This window comes from Hevea brasiliensis, chromosome 5 (genome assembly GCF_030052815.1).
Source record: "Hevea brasiliensis isolate MT/VB/25A 57/8 chromosome 5, ASM3005281v1, whole genome shotgun sequence".
NCBI classification, from domain to species: Eukaryota; Viridiplantae; Streptophyta; class Magnoliopsida; order Malpighiales; family Euphorbiaceae; genus Hevea; species Hevea brasiliensis.
Window position 1 is genome coordinate 115,028,202 of NC_079497.1, and position 18,134 is coordinate 115,046,335.

At 32.5% G+C, this 18,134-nt stretch overlaps 1 protein-coding gene across 1 annotated transcript; it reads left to right on the forward strand.

Annotated features, from left to right (window-relative positions):
• Positions 1-6,425: 6,425 nt before the first annotated feature.
• On the forward strand, positions 6,426-14,820 carry LOC110633441 (uncharacterized WD repeat-containing protein C2A9.03). Its single transcript, XM_021782039.2, has 10 exons — positions 6,426-6,589; positions 9,666-9,825; positions 10,032-10,199; positions 10,309-10,395; positions 10,929-11,063; positions 11,232-11,342; positions 11,738-11,829; positions 11,919-12,024; positions 13,743-13,829; positions 13,952-14,820. The coding sequence occupies exons 2-10, from the start codon at positions 9,685-9,687 to the stop codon at positions 14,363-14,365; spliced, it is 1,341 nt and encodes a 446-aa protein (XP_021637731.1). The 5' UTR covers positions 6,426-6,589; positions 9,666-9,684; the 3' UTR covers positions 14,366-14,820.
• The last annotated feature ends 3,314 nt before the right edge of the window (positions 14,821-18,134 follow it).

Sequence of the window (18,134 nt, forward strand, 5' to 3'; positions counted from 1 at the left end):
ACCGAAATAGTGACTAGATGGTACCAACACCTCCATACATGATAGCCAATTAAGAGAATCCATAGTCATAAATGAAAGTTTTAAAACACCGATTCGCTTGGAGTCCCCCACCTTGAAGCACAAAGACCGCAGATCACCAAAATAAAACCCAATACAACCCAACCAAAAGGGGAGAGGGATAATCCACCCTTTAGTAGGAAGGAAGCCTTCCTCTATTCAAAAGGCAAAGTATGAATACTAAAAAGAGAACTAAACCGAAAACTCTATAAGAGAGAAGTAAGGGACTCTCTCATTAGTAAAAGAGGAAAAGTAACGGACAAAGGTTTTTTTTTTTTCTTTTTTTCTTCAAATAAGTAGATTTGATCATGTTATGTAGCTCATTTTGATAAAGGCCAAATATATAAATTTACCCCTGAACTTTATCAAAAAAGTATCGTGGCACCCTAAACTTTTAAACCTTCCTATTACACTTGTGAACTTTACAAAACTAGAACTAATATAACCCAGTAATCTTAGTTAGCAGAGAAAGTGAACCAACACGCACATGAGAGAGCTAAAGGTTTAGAAAATGATGACATGGAAATTAAAAAAAAAAAAAGAATTCAACAGTAAAAAATCTCTAGCTCATCGATTCATGCCTTCTTTTAATATCTTTTCTTTTCTATCTTCTTATTCATCATCCTCTTCTTCTTCTTCTTCTCAAAGAAAGTCTATTTTCTTTACACTTCGCCATTCTCCTATAGGTTTGTTTGAGTTTTAAATCTTCAAAATCATCAACTTTGAGTGATAAACCATCTCTACATAGATGTCATAAAAGCACATGTCTTCATAATCATCAATGTTGGGTGGCAATTCGTTCCAATTTGGGCATGCAGGTGCAAGAAATAAAGAATTGTATGGTGGGTTTTGTATTTACTGGTGAAAAAATCCAAAGTGGAGATTGAAGGGACTGTCAACCATGTGAAGAAATAGAAAAAGGAGTAGTTGGGTTCTATGAAAAGTGAATTGGTTTTCTTTGTAGCTGAAATTTTTGATAAACATAAAGCCTCAAACTCAGAAATTACAATGAAAATGAAGTTGAATTGGGTTCTCTCACTATAGAGAAAAATGAGTATTTCTTGAAGGAGAAAGGAAAACAGAGACTTTGTTGAAAGCCAAAAGAAGTAAATATTTGCAAAAGTTGAGGCTGGTTCAATATATAAAGACAAAATCCGTAAGGAAAAGGTTTTGGCTTTCAATATGACTGCAGATGTCACACCTTACCCCTCTGTAAGGCATAACATGATCCTGTAGAATACCTAATGAACTACCGAACTTCACCTACCGATAACTCATTAAGTACCCTACAAGGGAAGTGGTGAGTATTTTCTAATAGATATTAAAATCATTTATTTGAAGTTTTAAAACTAGTAAAATTTTTTGTCCCATTTTATTTTTCCGCAAATTTTATAAAAATTTCGGCAGAGTGCCATCTTTATTTTGAGAAAACAGTTCTTCAAATACCTGTAAAAAGCACTTTCAAAGATTTATCTCAACAACTTCATCAATTTCACAACCATCCCAACCAATTTCAATATCATTTCTCAATTTCTAAAATTCAACAATCATCAAAATATTACCAATTAATTTTATTCAAATTAAAACAAAATATTTACATTCATATTTCAATAAAGATAAAACAATTTAGATACGTCATTCTAAATATTTACATTAGGAAAAATCCAAACCAAAATTTATTACAAGCTTTATACAACTCTATACAACTTTATAAAACTCCTCATAACCAATTTTACATGTCCATACAGTTACATACATTTACATATATCAAAATAGTTTTTACATTCAGAGTATAAAATATACCCGATAACTTCAAAGTAGGTAGCTCCTTAATTATTAGCAGCTCACTCTGCTGCTCCTCTAGTCTCTATATCTGCGACAGCAATAACAGCCATTGCTGAGTACTAGGACTCAGTGGTGCACAACATACTAAAATAATCTTTATGCGGAATTTAAATCATATTTATTCAAAATTTAAATTGAACATGAGTAATACATTCAAAACATGACTTATAAAATTTTAATCCAAACAATTTCCTTTCAAAAATTTCAAAACAAATTTCATAAAAACACACAGTTATATCATGCCATTCGAAACAAATATCATCTCAGTAGCCAGAGGCTAAGGAGAAGTCACAACACAAGGCTAGCTAGCTCAAATATATGAAAACCCATTCTTTTTCTTCTTCTATTGGCACACACCTCAACACTTCAGCCAGAGAAGGAATCAAAATTTGAAACTAATTTCCCCCACTAGTCATGCTAGTGAGGTGTTCAAATCTATGGTCATGACACTGTGGTTTCAAAACTTATCTTAACAATTTACTAAATATTTATTGCCATTTCAAACATACACAAATAAACTTTCAACAATTCAAAGCAAAAGCATAATACACATTTCATGCACTTTGTAAATGAATTTTACAGCATATTGATGTTGCGCACAAATCTTAAACGAGTCGCCTCTTGGCCTTGACTCGATCCCTCAGGTTCTTTCCCGGTATTCTTTTTCACTGAAACACATAGTTTCATAGTGTTTCAATATCATAACTTAACATAAATACAAAAATAAATTCAAATTCACTTTTATCTAGCTTATGTATGCTAAACTTGACGTTCTTTAACATTTGTGTTTTGGGGTTACTATTCACTACACTATTCAAGTCAATTTGTTGACATTCTAAGGCTTAATAGGTATGGGAATTTCAACTATACTCACATACCACATTTTTGTCACCAATTTTGTTGGTTTTGGTTGTTTTCTCAAAACTTAAGTCTTTTAGGTAAATTTGTAAATTTTCAGTTTTGGTGTCTTATGTTGTACTGTTCCATTGGTCATTTTGCTGTTAGAATTTGATAAAATTTTCTTCTTGAATCACTCCAATTGGAGTTTTGTAGCTCAAGTTATAGCCATTTGAATCATGGCTATCGGATTGGACTTAACCTAGATTTTCTAGGCAAATCCTAGTTCTGGCAGTTTTAGGTCATCAAATTTTGGTGACTAAATGGCTTGGTTAAGGGCATAATTTGGCTTTGTGTTCTTCATAAAAGTTTTAGGTCTATATCTCAGCTTTCCACTGGTAAAATTTCAGGTCATTTAGACCTGCCTAACCCAAGTTATGGCCAAATGAATAAATACTATTCATTTGATAATTTTTGTACAGGTCAGATCGCCTAATCCGGATTTGGTCAATTTGTTTACTAGGTTTTAGTCACTTTTTGAGCATGATTCTTGAGTGGAAAAATGTGTCATTTTGTGTCTAGTTTTATTTCCAATTGGTCTCACACCAATTGGGCTTGTAAATTTTCAGTTTTGGTCCCTGAAAGGGACCTTGGTCATGCTGCCTACATACCGCCCCCATTCAATCCGAATTTCCATTTGGTTCTAACACTTCCAACATACACCAATTGGTCACAAATGACCATTTCTCACCTCAAACAAGGTCAAACACACTATTTGACCACTTCTCCAATTTTTTTCTTCCAAACCCTAGGTGCTATGAACCCTAATAATATAATTGTTTCAATTCATGCAATTTCAATACTCTAAGCATACATATAACTTCACTAACCTTTGAATTCATATTCAATTAGGTCAAAGCACACCAAACCCTAACCACTCATAGCTGACCAAATTTTCTATGTTTCCTTACCTTCTCAATTTATTTTAATTTTTAACACTTTCTAACTTAGTTTAATTGCCTAAGCATGAATATAAAGAGGAAATTGGAAAATTCATCACTAACCTTTTTGTTGGATTTTCAAAGTCTTTATTTATTCAATTTTTCCTTTTCTTTCTTGCTCCAATCTTCTTTTCAAGACTCAAAGACAAGGTTTACTTAAGGGGACTATGGGATTTATGGCTAGAATAATGGTTTATAGATGCTTGAAGGGAGCTTTCATGGTGGAAAAGAAAAACAAAGTGTGAGAGAGAGAAATGAGGGACAGCATAAGAGAGGAAGACCACTTTTTATTTTTATTTTTATTTTTATGTATTTATTTGGCTTTTTGACTTAGTCAAATTTAATTAATTAAAATTTTCCTTTATTGCATCATGCATATGTAATATTGATGATGTAATCAATTCAAATTTTCTTTTTTTTTTCTATTTCTTCTATTTTTCTATTCTTCTTTAATTTAATTTTATTTTCCTAAATTTTCATTTATCCGATTTTATTGGACAGTTAGGTCAAGAGTCAGCTCTAGGGGTCAATTGACCAAATTGCCCATTGCCGGTTCGATCCGGTTTGCAAATAATTCAATATTTCTTCCGGATCCCTGACCTAATTATTTGATTGGCTTAATAATTTTTTTTCATGATTTTCTCTTTTCCACTGTATTCGCAATAGTTTTAAGGACCGCGGCATAATATTTTACGGTTCGAAATTTGAGTTTAAATTGACCTCACAGTCCTTCCCGAGAAGGTCACCCATCGCTGTGACTCTCAGTTTATTTAACTTCTTATGTTATGTTTTTCTTATTTATACTTAACTAATTGACAATTACTAATTATTTGTGTTCAGGGCCTATCTAGTTGTCTTAAGTGTGGTTTTAATCCTCTTAATTGTCTGAACCGATATTGATCACCGGAATAGTGAAATATATTAGGCTATACAAATAGGGGTGTTACAGCAGAAATCTTGGCAGGTGTCAAAGGAATTGATGAGTCTGTTCGATCTTCATTGAAGGTCAAAGTGATTGAAACTGTTGGAAAAAATTAGTGGTTAGCTTGCTAATACTCATTGACCAAATTTAAATGCTTCTAACAAATTTCAAGTGAGGTTGTATAAAAATTTGGTACCATTTCTCTAGTTTTTATGCAATTGATTAGGCTAGCCGAGTTTAAAGCAGAGGACGAAGAGCTACATGGAGGTGTGGATGGCTCTTGGGATTGAGAGGTGCAAAATGGTGGAACCTAGAGCAATGTGGTGGTGTCACAGATGGCCTAATGATTTGTTGGGAAAGAAGAAGACGAAGATGAGGATAGCAGGGATATATTTTTTCATATGTAAAATTATTTTATTATATTTTTTAATATAATTTATCCATGTCAACTTAAAAAGTATCCATGTTAGCGCGATTGTATTTTAATCTCTATAGTGTGAGCTCACAAGGTATCTTAATTTCAATTTTTTAAAGTTTAAGTGTGTAATGAGAAGTTTTAAAAATTCAGAGTGTCATGAAGTTTTTTTGGTAAAGTTCAGGGGTGACATTATGTATTTGGCTTTTTGATAAATATCCATGTTATGTTATTTCATAAAAAAAGTGTCTTATTTATTTTTAAAATAAAAAATCCTTTTCTAAAGATATTAATAAAGTCTATATAAAATTGATTTAAATATACAATATGTATTTATATATACAATAATATAATATTTATATGGTATGCAATATGTAAGGATATACAAATCAGTAGACCATATATTTTTTTTTCCGTTACTATCAACAGCTTTATTATTATTTAAAGTGAAAATTTTATTTTTTTAAAATTCGAATAATAAAATACCTTAGATTAATAAACTAATCAAGTGAATAAATAAAGTCATTGGGTCATTAATGCATTAGACTTTAAGGATATATTTGATTTGATTTATAAGTCAATTAAACCTATTCATAAGTAAAAAAAATAAGTAAATTAGTATTTAATTTAATTTATAAGTTTAAAAACTGCTTAAAATAAGTATGAAATTTTCTTATTTTAAAACTACATATTAACCCAATAAAATATTATATTATTCTGATAATTTTTTCAAATATTAATATAATTATCATTTTAATAATTATAACACCCAATGATATATACTTTTTGATCATTTTGATAAATTAACTTATTTTTAAATTCTTATTAACTAAATATTTAAATTATTTAAAAGTTAATTTTAAATAATTTTATTAAATAAATAATTATTTATTTTTAAATTAACTTATAAATTAAAAGTAAATCAATCAAACACTTTTTAAAAACACAACTTTACACATAAATAAAATTAAATATTTGAGCAATTTCCAGCGACAGACAAAAACATTAAAAAGGTAATTTATAATTTAATTTTTGTAATATAATAAAATTACAAATAAATTTTTTAATTCAATGAAAATAAAATTAATTTTAAAATATATTTTACTAATAAATAGTTATTTTATTAAAATTTATTTTTAAGGAGTTAAAATTCTAATATTTTGATACATTTTATTTTATTGTTTATAAAAAATTAATTTTCTTAATTTAAACTAATTATTTTGATTTGTGATTAAATAATAGTAAAATTTGATAAAAAATATTATTTTGTTAATATAAATATATTTTAAGAATTAATTTTTTTATCAACAATAAAAATTAATTGCTTTAAGACAGTTGGAAAAAATCAGAAAAAGAAAGAAATTAAAATTGGAAGCCCCAGTGCCTGAGCCTATCTCTTTGGCGTATATGAAAGCCTTGCTCTCCCTTAAAGCATCCCACAATATCTCGTGCGGACAGCACGCACAGCAGAGACCCATCATTCTGTAGATCATCTATTTTCTACATTCTAAGGTGAAGTTTTCTGAGTATTTAATGATCGAATTCGATTTTATTATCACTGATTATTGTTTCTTATTTTTTTTTTATTGTTTCTAGTTTTTTTTTTTTTTTTTGGTTTATCTTCTTTGTTTGTTTGGTTGTATTTCTTCGATTTTTGAAGCGTCTTTTCCGATAGAAACTGTTTTGGATCGATTGGATGTCTGATTTGTTGCGAAATCGTTTTAGATCTGTGAATCCTCTTTTCTTTCGGTTTTGAATTTTCTTTTTATTTTTATGTGTAATTTATCTATAGATTCTTTGGACTAATCGATGCAACATTGGGTTTTCGCTTCTGGTTTAGAATTTCTAGGGATTTGGGTTTGTGTTTATAGTTTTATTATTTGTGGGATTTGGTTGAAGCTAAAGCTATCATCTGCTTGGCTTAGATTTGTTGAAAGTCAATCATCTATTTGATGTAAATTGTCTTACCCATTCACTGGATGGGAAAGTTTTTATGTACAAATTCTATATCCATTCAATATGTGGGGATTTTTATGGGACTCATCAGTTAAACGCATGCTTTTGAAATTGGTTATAAATGTGAATATTGCTTGCTATATGATTATCACAAATGAAATGCATACTCGTGCCTTTATCTTTTATCTTTAAGATCTCTCATCTAAAAGTAGGTGCATGTTTTAAATTTGGCAATGTTAATTTACTTGTTAATGCTTTCATTATAAAGCAAAAACTAATGCTCTGTATGATCATTTCTAGGGATTTCTTTGGTTATTATTATTATGCAAGCAAAAAGGCAATTACTGGTTAAGGAAAAAAATCTGAAATGCTAGTCTTTTTGTTGTCTTAATTGCCCTGAAAAATTCATATAACAAATATACCTTTTTATTGTTCGATTTATTTTTGTTATAAAAATCACAATCTATATAATGTTTAGGAGAAAAAGATAGTTGAAGCAAATGAAACCTGTTGTTCTTAGTTGCATATCTGTTTTCTGAACATCACCACTTTTACTACACTTCCAATCTCACCATTGCCGCCCCCAGCAGCATGTATAATACCAGTTTATTTGTCCATTGCTTTATTGGTTAGGTTATAATTGTTTGGCATAGTCTCTAATGTAGTGTATAAAATTGCTCAATCAGTTTTATCAATTGCCTCTCATTAATATCAGTTCTTTTGTTCATTGCTTGTTTGATGTGTGACGAATGAGCTGTTGTTACTCTTTTCTCATTCTAATGTTCTCTGTTTTACATGCATCACATACAAAATGTAACATGGGTTGGATGGTTCGTATCTTACCTATATCTCTCTTTGGCAAACAATTCCAAGGATAAAATTGTTTGAAACAAGAACTTCAAGGAAAAAAGATGTTTGGAATTGCATTATGGGCAATTAAATAAACATAACAAGGAGAATACCCTTACATAGAGCACCCATTCAAAACGTCCAATTTACTGCAAGCCCCATTTCCCTCTTCATTCTTTCAAAGCAAGGAGATTGGAGAATATTTGGGAAAAAAGTTCTTTTAAGTAATGTAAGAGGGAGTATAAATATCGTTTAGCAAAGTGGTGTGGCAATAAGCAACCTTTGGGTGTGGAATACTATGCGTCAAGTCCCTTTTTAAAACATTTTTCTTAATAAGTTCTATTGGCAAGTGTTTTTATTTATAGAGATTCATATTTGAAAGAGACCACCTTTGGCAATCTGTCATAGTCATAAACATTGAGCAAATCATTATGGATGGACTACGAAAGGTAGACAGGGAATAGTGCAAAGCAAGGTATGGAAATTTTATTGTGGTAGAGAAAATTATGGTTACATGTTCTTAATGTAAGCAACAACCATTATATTCCTTTTGGCATGATACTTGGTGTGGCATGTGCCCCCTAATAAGTCAACTTCTTGGCCTCTTCTTGCTGGCTTCAGGGATGCCAGTGTAAATTCTTTTAGATAACCATCATCTAGAGGGGTGATTTAGTAAATGTATTTGGTGCAGAATGCCCAAGAGTAGGAGTTAGAGCCCTCTTCAAACTTCTTCAACTGTTATGCATATTATTGGATCTGTGAAGGTAGGACTAGGTCTTCGTACTAGGTGGATTAGTCTATAGGGATTCAGGCATTGTTGATAAAAGCTATTGTAATTATCTAAAAGTCATAGAAGGCAAAAGGATTAATCTTCCATGAAGGCACTTTGATAGACTTGCTTAGAAAGGTTGCTTTCTAGCTCAGAAGGCTACCCATAGAGGATTTAACCCATTGAAAATCTACAAAACAGAAAAAAAAATCATGGAAAATAAATGTACTACTGCAACAGGTTAACAGAAGCCATGCATCACTTGTTGTTGGGTTGTATTTGGATTTTGATGACATAACTATGGAAGCTTGTCTATTTGGTCATGATGATTTTTGGCTAGCGACAAGATCAACTACATATGTGCAGTTAACTATTTTTAAGGGGTACAAAAAATATCGACTACTTAAGCGGTAGTCCTTGCAATTCTTAACAGGTAGTGATCTTTCCATCTAGCTTACTAGGTCTCATTTTTCTTGATAATATGATTCCTAGCATTTCTGTTCTTCAAACTTGAATCTCGATTGGAGACAGATGTAAGACCTGCTTTTGCATCATCCCTGTGTTGGACAAGAGATGGGCATCTTCACTTTATAGAAACCAACTTAACCTTCACTAGATTGACCTCTAGAAACTGTTCCAAAGAAAAGAGAATGCATTTCAAATATAGAGTTCGTTGCACTTAACATAAAATGATTCCGTAGACAAGGAAGGGAATATTTGATGTGGTTAGCTCTCATCATTTATTCCTACCTCCACCGATCCACTGAAGCACACGTACTTCATAGACTTTGACAATATTCTGCTAATGATTTGACAAGATACACTTAAGCCACAAGTTTTTAACATTGATGGGCCCATTCCATTTTGGGAATTAAGTAACAATTGTTATTCAGACTAGGCTCAAATTATTGTTGGATATTTGTCTCTTGAAAAATGAAATTAATTTGAAGTCTATAAAATATCATGACGGAAATGGTTTACATGTATTATAATTATGAATTGTTGTTGGCTCAGGTTTGTTTGCTCTACAAACATGTCCCAATACCAGGGGGATGAAATGGATTACATGGCGGATGATTTCGAGATGGCAGAAGTGGATGATGATGTGTATTTCCGGGGTAGATTCATGGGTGATTCAGAGTCTGATGACGATGACGACGAATATGATCATTTGGTTTGTTTATTTCCTATACCAATTTAATCGTTAGATGTTGTGGATTATTTATTTTTTAATGCTACTCTTCTCTGTTTGGTTATCTTTTGCTACTTTTCTGTCTTTGTAATGAATTATTTTTGTTTTTCAATTTCATTAGCAAAGCTTATTTGTGCCTTTTTTTTCCCCTTGGGATGGGCATGGGCCTTATGGTGTTGGTTGCACAGGACAATAAGATTACAGATACATCTGCAGCAGATGCTAGGAGAGGAAAGGATATCCAGGGAATTCCTTGGGAGAGACTGAGCATTTCCCGTGAGAAGTACAGACAGACTAGGCTAGAGCAATACAAGAACTACGAAAACATCCCTCAATCAGGAGAAGGTTCAGAAAAGGTAGAATAGATTTTTCCTCTGGGTTGTAGAAGTGTAGTGGTTGTAGACTACCGAAGTGCTTTTGAACATAGCTTTTACATTATGCCTCTTCCATTCTTTTGATCTCCAGGAATGCAAACCAACAAAGAAAGGGGGAGTGTATTATGATTTTTGGCGTAATACAAGATCAGTGACATCAACTATCCTTCATTTTCAAGTATGTTGATATTTTTATCCATCACCCTTGGTTCTTTTGCCCCTTTTCCCCCCTTCAATGTGTGGATGGATAGGTGGATTCAATATTTTGTGTAAAGGATAGTAAAATGCATGGTTTAGCAATGTATATTGATGGTAAAATAATTTTTCTCATCTGAATCCTTCTTTGGTTCTGTGATTGAAGTCATTGGGGCTAGCAACAGTCAGTAATGCTTCAACCTGGCTAGTTATTGCAACTTCTTCATTCTTAGGATGGAATTTTTTTTACATTAATAGGGAATCTGATGTTTTAGAAGTGGGAAGAGCAACCAGTTGATTCTATGAGCTAAAGTGTAGATACTCTATTTTCTTTAAGATTTTGTGGTTACAACAGGTTGAATGAGGTTGATGTCATGATGTTTATAACAGCTAGTGGTGGATTTGATGATGTTGAGCAATATTTTGAATTTATACTAATGCAAAGAGAACTGGAAATCTCTCTTGAAAAGTAAAAACAATTGACTGGAGGACTTCTACCGTTTTTGGGCATTGCAGTTGCGGAACTTGGTTTGGTCAACCACAAAACATGATGTCTACCTTATGTCACATTTCTCCATTGTTCACTGGTCATCTTTAAATTGCAAGAAGATTGAAGTTCTTAATGTTTCCGGGCATGTGGCACCATGCGAGGTACACCAATCTCATGACTTCTATTAATAAAATTCTATTAATAAAATTCTATATTAAATTTGAAATCAAACCACCCCAACCCCACCCACCCCCCCCCAAAAAAAAAAAAAAAAAAGAAGATACTTTTATGATTTGCACTGCTGATATTTCATTTTTTTGGGATGATAGAAACACCCTGGGAGCCTCTTGGAAGGATTTACTCAAACTCAAGTTAGTACACTGGCAGTACGTGATAAGTTGTTGATTGCTGGAGGGTTCCAGGGAGAACTTATTTGTAAGGTAATCTTGTTTGATAATTTTACTTTCAATGGTCACTGGTATCATTGCCATCAGATAAAGGAAAAACTAATTGCTTGAATAATGCAAGATTTGTAAATTATAATGCATCTACTTGGATATCATCATCACACCTATTTTCTATGTAATTGCTCTTTGGTTACAATATTAATGGAGACAAATTAGAATTTTTATTGTAAAAGCTAACAGAGTGATTTGCTCTCAACAATTATATATCACATGATTGAGTTGCTGTAGCCAATATTCTTATGCTTTTTTATTATATACTTTTTAGAGTATGCTTTTTTATTATGTACTTTTTTATTATGTTTTGGTTAGTGCCTCTGGAATTTTAAAAATAATGGATAATAAGTTGTTTGTTTTTGTATTGGGAGCAGCATTTAGATCGACCAGGAATTAGCTTCTGTTACAGGACAACTTATGAGGATAATGCAATCACAAATGCAGTTGAGATTTATGATTATGCCAGGTTATTTTTTTCCCCTTATCTTCATTCCTTTTTTTTTTAAATTTTTATTTTTCTGTATTCTAGCTAACTGGAAATCAACATTGTTTCAGTGGTGCAGTTCATTTCATGGCTTCAAATAATGACTCTGGAGTTAGAGATTTTGACATGGAGAAATTCCAGCTTACCAAGCATTTTAGCTTCCCTTGGCCAGTGAATGTGAGTATCCTTTCTGTATTTCTATGGCTTTGCGGGTTCTGAGCTTGTTCATGGGTATACTTGCAATTGAGTGTTGTTTATTATTTTTGGGGTTCTTTGTTGAAATAATAAAGTTTTGAAGCCAGGTTTGCTCATACTTAGTTGTTGTAATTACTTCTTATTGTCTTTTATTTAACGCTTTAAATGCACTTAATTTCACCTCATGTCATGCCAGTGTCATACTTCATGTTGATCTAATCTATTCTGTCTTTCTCTTTCTTCTAGTCATTCCACGTAGAGAATAACAATCACAGAACAATATAATCATTCAAGAAATTCTATTGGGGTGAATATGCCCAATAAATGTGAGGGCGTGAATCTGTGATTTTCAGTCGGCATTCTGTTCAAAGACTGATGTAGGAGAGTAGTGTGGTAACAAGGCTAGAACATGTTTAAACCTTAAACATATTTGAATCCACAAGCAGATTCTGGAGTGCACCGGAGAGTAAGGAACTGAAATTATATTTAAATTGACTATCTCCCTCAACAATTACATGCTTATTTATAAAAATGGAAATCCTAGTTTTACTTGGACAAGTTTACTAAAATAAGAATAATAAGAACTCTAGAAATACTTGAGTCTGAGGAAATAAAGCCGAAATGAATAAGAAAAATAAATATACGTAAATGCTATTAAAATAAATTGGACCCCTCCACTCGATGAAAACTTGTACTTGAGTTTATAGCTTAAAATTGTAATCTCCTATGCCAAAGAAATAATTCCTTCTAATATTTTTGTGCCTTTAATGTCCTTACTAAGTAACTTACCAGAAACAATTTTGCTTGAACTTTCGTCTGATTGTAATAGAGCCATTAATGGAGTAGTAGTGGATTTAAACTAATTAACCCCAATAAGATCAATATACTGAACTCACTAAAAATAGGATCATGGGTCCTATGGGCTATGGGCTTGCCTTGAAATTCAACTCTTTGATTCCAATAGTTCACCCTTGCCATTCTTCGTACTATCATTATGATTACAAAATAATTACACCACCTTTTCCTCGATGTCTTTCCAATTTCTGAACTACAATAATTTCTATGTCTTTCTTTAGCTTTTAATTCTTGATCACTGTTTACATCACAGGCTCTTGACATTTCTTTAAATACAACCCATTGCAACACTCAGGCTTCTACATCTTAAGGAATGTCCATGTCCTCCTTTACCACGTCAATTGCATGCAGTTGTTCACTTCATCAATTTTAATTTATTCAGCAAATTTATTTAGACTTATACTTGCAGCTTTCCCCAGACCTTTTTTTTTTTGTGATAGTGAGACTTGAAAAACTTGCTGCAATTTTTGGAGGCCATTATTTTCTTCATTTTTGCTATTTTGAAATTAGAATGGATTCTCGTCCAAAAATTTTGAAAATTCCATAAATTTTCCATAGTATATATCCAGCTTTTTTACTAAAATAAAATTTTCTTCATAATAATTACAATAAAATTCAATCACTAATAAGTTTCAAGTCATGATGTGACTGGACTGAACTTGGGGCTGATCCCTTTATATGTTGATTAGGTGGAGCTGAGCTCAGCTGACTGCCTGCGATTCTTATACTGAACCTTTGTGATTTTATGATGTGGGCATATACCACTTGTCATATTTGGACTAACAAACAAGCATGTTCTCTATTTTAGGGTTCAGTATGTCATTTTGTGTCATTTCTGTTTGCAGCACACCTCATTGAGTCCTGATGGTAAGCTTCTTACTATTGTTGGTGACAACCCAGAAGGATTACTAGTAGATTCTCAAACAGGAAAGGTATTCCTATACTTCTCTTTGGCACACTTTTTTATTGAATCCTTTCTTTATATACCTCGCATAAATGTTTTCATATCCTTTATGCGGGAGCTTCAGTTGATTTGAAGCCATTATTGTTGTAGACCATTACGCCTTTGTGTGGACATTTGGATTTCTCATTTGCATCTGCTTGGCATCCTGATGGCCGCATCTTCGCCACTGGGAATCAAGACAAGACATGTCGTATTTGGGATGCTAGAAACTTGTCAAAATCTGTAGCTGTGCTCAAGGGCAACTTAGGAGCCATTAGATCAATTCGGTTTACATCTGATGGGCAATTCATGGCTATGGCAGAGCCAGCTGATTTTGTGCATGTCTATGATGTAAAGAATGGATTTGACAAAGAGCAGGAGATTGATTTTTTTGGGGAAATCTCTGGTGTGTCTTTTAGCCCTGATACAGAATCCCTCTTCATAGGAGTGTGGGATCGTACCTATGGAAGCCTCCTTCAGTATAACCGATGCAGGAATTATGCATATCTCGACGTCTTTCTGTGATTTAACACGTATATCTAGTTGTGAGTTTGCGCTGGCAATTTGCATGCATGTCCTATGAATGTGAGGATGTTGGATCCAACATTATTGTAAGTGAACGAAGGTGACATACCTCATGTTACGTTCAGTAGAAGAGGGGCTGAGAAAGAGAATGCAATTTCAGTTGTTTCCTGTTATGGTGCATGTTTGAATAATGCTGGCGGTAGGAGGGAAGGAACTTGGAAGGCTGGACATGGGGTGTAAGTTTTAGTCAGGCTTGTAAAATAATGGATAGAATGTAGGGAGGCTTGGGAGTGTATTTGGTTAGGAGAACTGATCACAGCATAACTAAGACTCGGGGTCATTAATGTTAATAACATCCCCCCTTTTCCCATCTTTTGTCTTCCCCCCCTTACCCACCAAAACTTTTTCTTCTCTCAATCATGAGGCAGAATGAAAATGTGTTGCTTGCTGTTGAACAGGGTTGTGTGCTTCATGGTTTGATTGAATGATTCAGGATGACCGGTTTGGTGCACTACTGACTATTCTAGAATGTATGGGTTCCGACTTCCCAAAATGAAACATTTTTGTTTTTAAAATATATGGGAAAATGTGTTGAAGTCCTTAAATTGTTATCTCGAGTTACTAAAAATTTAAATTTAATTTGAACGCATCAGCAATTTTGTGATGTATGCCAGTGTTGTCAAGAGAAGCTCGCCAGGGCGTCCGAGTTAGCGGAATTCAAGCTTCTCACCTAGGAGTCCTCCACGTGAGGTGCCTTCAATCAGGCGTTGTCTAGGCATCTGGAGAGGCTCTGATGAGGTGGCACCCGGTGAGAAAAGGTGAGAAATTGATAAAAAAAAAAAATGATGACAGAGAAAAGTTCATCTAATTTCTATTCGCCTTTTGGCATTCGCACATGTCTTTAATGCTCTTACCCTGTATGCGCCTTACAGGATTGTGCAAACGGTAGATTCGATTTGACCGATTAATTGAGTTTAACCGATTAATTAAAAACTGAAATTTTTAAAAAATTAGGATCAAATAGAATCAAATTAAATCAGTAAGTTTGGTTTGGTTGAATTTAAAGCAAACAGAATTTTCCAAAGTTTCCAAATTCCCAAAACCTCCACAAACCAATTAAAGCGCAGAAATCCAGTGCAATGAACAATGAAAATTACAAACCCAGTTGCACAAATTACATGCAATTACAGTAAAAATGCAAACCCATCAAAATGCGGAAACCCAATTGCACAAATTACAAACTCAATTGTATAAATTACATGTAAATCAAATAATCAATTACAACATAAACTCATTACCTATCAAGAGATATGTTCAATTAGAACCACAAAACCACAATCAAAATCAATTGAAACACAAATCCATTACCCATGAAGAGGTCTGGTGGCATCAACAAAACTACAAAAGGTCTTGATTCTCGATGAACACAAGAACACAGGAGCACCGCAGGAGCATCTAGGAAGGGGAACGCCAGGTGAGGCAGGGAGCAACAGGAAGGGTGAAGCAAGCCTCGTGTCGTGAGATGAGGCAAGGAGCAGAGGAATGAAGAATAAGATCTCCGTATATTAATCAATGAAAACCAAAGAGCTTTATATACATTGAATGGAAAATAACTACTTTAGCTAAGCTGTCTACACTAGCCAATCAAATTACGTTTAGCTCATAATAGCTTAGCACACCTATAACAAACTCTTCAGCTGTAAATTGAGTTTCCCACCAAAATATAAATATATTTACATCCCCCCTTAAGATGGAGTTGGGGAGAAATCAACCAACCCCATCTTGGACAATAGAAATAAGAATGTTTTATGTGCAAAGGGGCTTGGTGAACAAGTCTGCAAGCTAGTGCTTTGAAGCCACATGAATAGTAGAAATGAAACTAGCTGCTAATTGATTTCACAATGTGACAATCAATATCCAAGAGCTTGGTACGCTCATGGAACACTGGATTTGCAACTATGTGAATTGCAGCTTGATCATCGCATCTAAGTGAGACATGCAAGGACACATGAATTTGAAGATCTTGAACAAGATAGGTGACTAACTAGGATACCTAATTGGTTTTGATTTACTTCTTAAGCTTCTGTTAATGGAGTAAATATTTTTAAAATTATATTTTTGTTATAGATACTCAAATATAGTGAATTTGGTGATATCCTTATCAGTTTTCTTTCACATTTAATGTCTAGGGGTGGAGAGGTATAAAGTTTGAGTTTCATAATTTATCTATCTTTGTTGTCGGTGGAATATAGAGGTACTTATGGCCGAACAGGCTAATCTGGTATTTTACAATAAGTAAGTATATAGGATGGTGTTTAAATAATATATAATTAAATTTTGAACGAGTTCGAATTCAATAAATAATATTCTTATCGAGTTCGAATCGAATTTAAATTTTATATATTATGTATTTATTATTTGAATTTCTTTATATAAATAACACGATAAATATAAAATATACATTTTTATAACAATTATAATTTTTTTTACATATTATATTAGAAATTAGTATAATTTAAATATTTTTTTAGAAATATTAAATTATAAAATATAAGTTATTAATAAAGAATATATTTTATATAAATTATTTATAAAAATACATAAAATCAAATGAAATTTTATATTATTTGGATAGATGAATTAAGGTCATTTAAGTTAAATTTTAATTAAATTTTGAATACATTTAACTATTAAAAATAATTTGACATAATCAAGTGTGAACCAGGGTTCGCCAGTTGGACAAGTATAAGATCCTGCTTATGAAGTTTGGCGAGGATACGTTTCTTCTTCCATAGTTTCTTAAGGGATCTCATTTGTATTAGACCCAGTGAAAGTAGCCATGAGAAGATTGATAATGTCTGTCAGATTTGCTTTAGGGTCAGAGTTAGAATATTCTTCCTTTGAAGATTCAGAAGATTCTTCTATCTTAGAGTAAGATGAAGCTGACAAATAAATTATCTTTGCACTTAAGATTGCTGAATCGGTATCTACTTACCTTTCTCTGGTTTTTGCATAAACTTCTTCTGATTAAATTTCTTCTTGTTTTTGCATGCATAAGTTTTTTCTTTGTATTTAATTTGAAGATGGGACTTGTTGCAGGCTTTTGCAAATGATGGATTTGTTGGATCATATTTGTTGCCTTATTCGGATTCTGAGGATATTTTTGTTGGATCATTTCCTGTTTGAATCATTGTGCTCTCAGATCTACTATTGACGAACAGTATGTCACTTTGGAGATTTCTTCTCTTTTTATCCCTCAATGGAAAAAGGTAAGGGTATCTGGAATTGGAGGTTCACATACAATTAATGAACCTGGATTGACAGAGTATCAATCTTCGTTTCTATTAGTTGAGTTTGACTAACCACCAGGTCAATCTTTGAATCAATATTCTCAAGAAAATTATTTTGGTCCTTGGCATTTAAAATTTACTAATTCAATACTTCTTCTGCTCGGAACAAGGGGTTTATAGTGTTAATTTCACAAAGATGTGTAGTAATTTTTTTTCACACTTTGTCCTGTTCTGACAGTTTTAGAATACTAGCATCAGTCTGTAAGATTTTTTTTCTGTGCTAAGAATCTTCAAGAGAGGTGATTCACTTAACTCAAATAAATATTGAATTTCTAGGAATACAATTTAAATACGAAAGAAATTGAGTAAAAAAAAATAAGAAATTAAATAAAAGGTGATTTCATTTATAGTAAAAATTATAAAAAAATAATATTTTATTTTTTTTATCTTATTACTTTCTTAATTTCTCTTCATCTTTT

Excerpts from the sequence above, each read along its gene's own strand:
- LOC110633441 (XM_021782039.2), top strand. The coding sequence starts at position 9,685 with ATGTCCCAATACCAGGGGGATGAAATGGATTACATGGCGGATGATTTC. Across the intron at positions 10,200-10,308 it reads CAGGAGAAGGTTCAGAAAAG|GAATGCAAACCAACAAAGAA; the intron begins GTAGAATAGATT and ends TTTGATCTCCAG. Across the intron at positions 11,343-11,737 it reads AGGGAGAACTTATTTGTAAG|CATTTAGATCGACCAGGAAT; the intron begins GTAATCTTGTTT and ends TATTGGGAGCAG.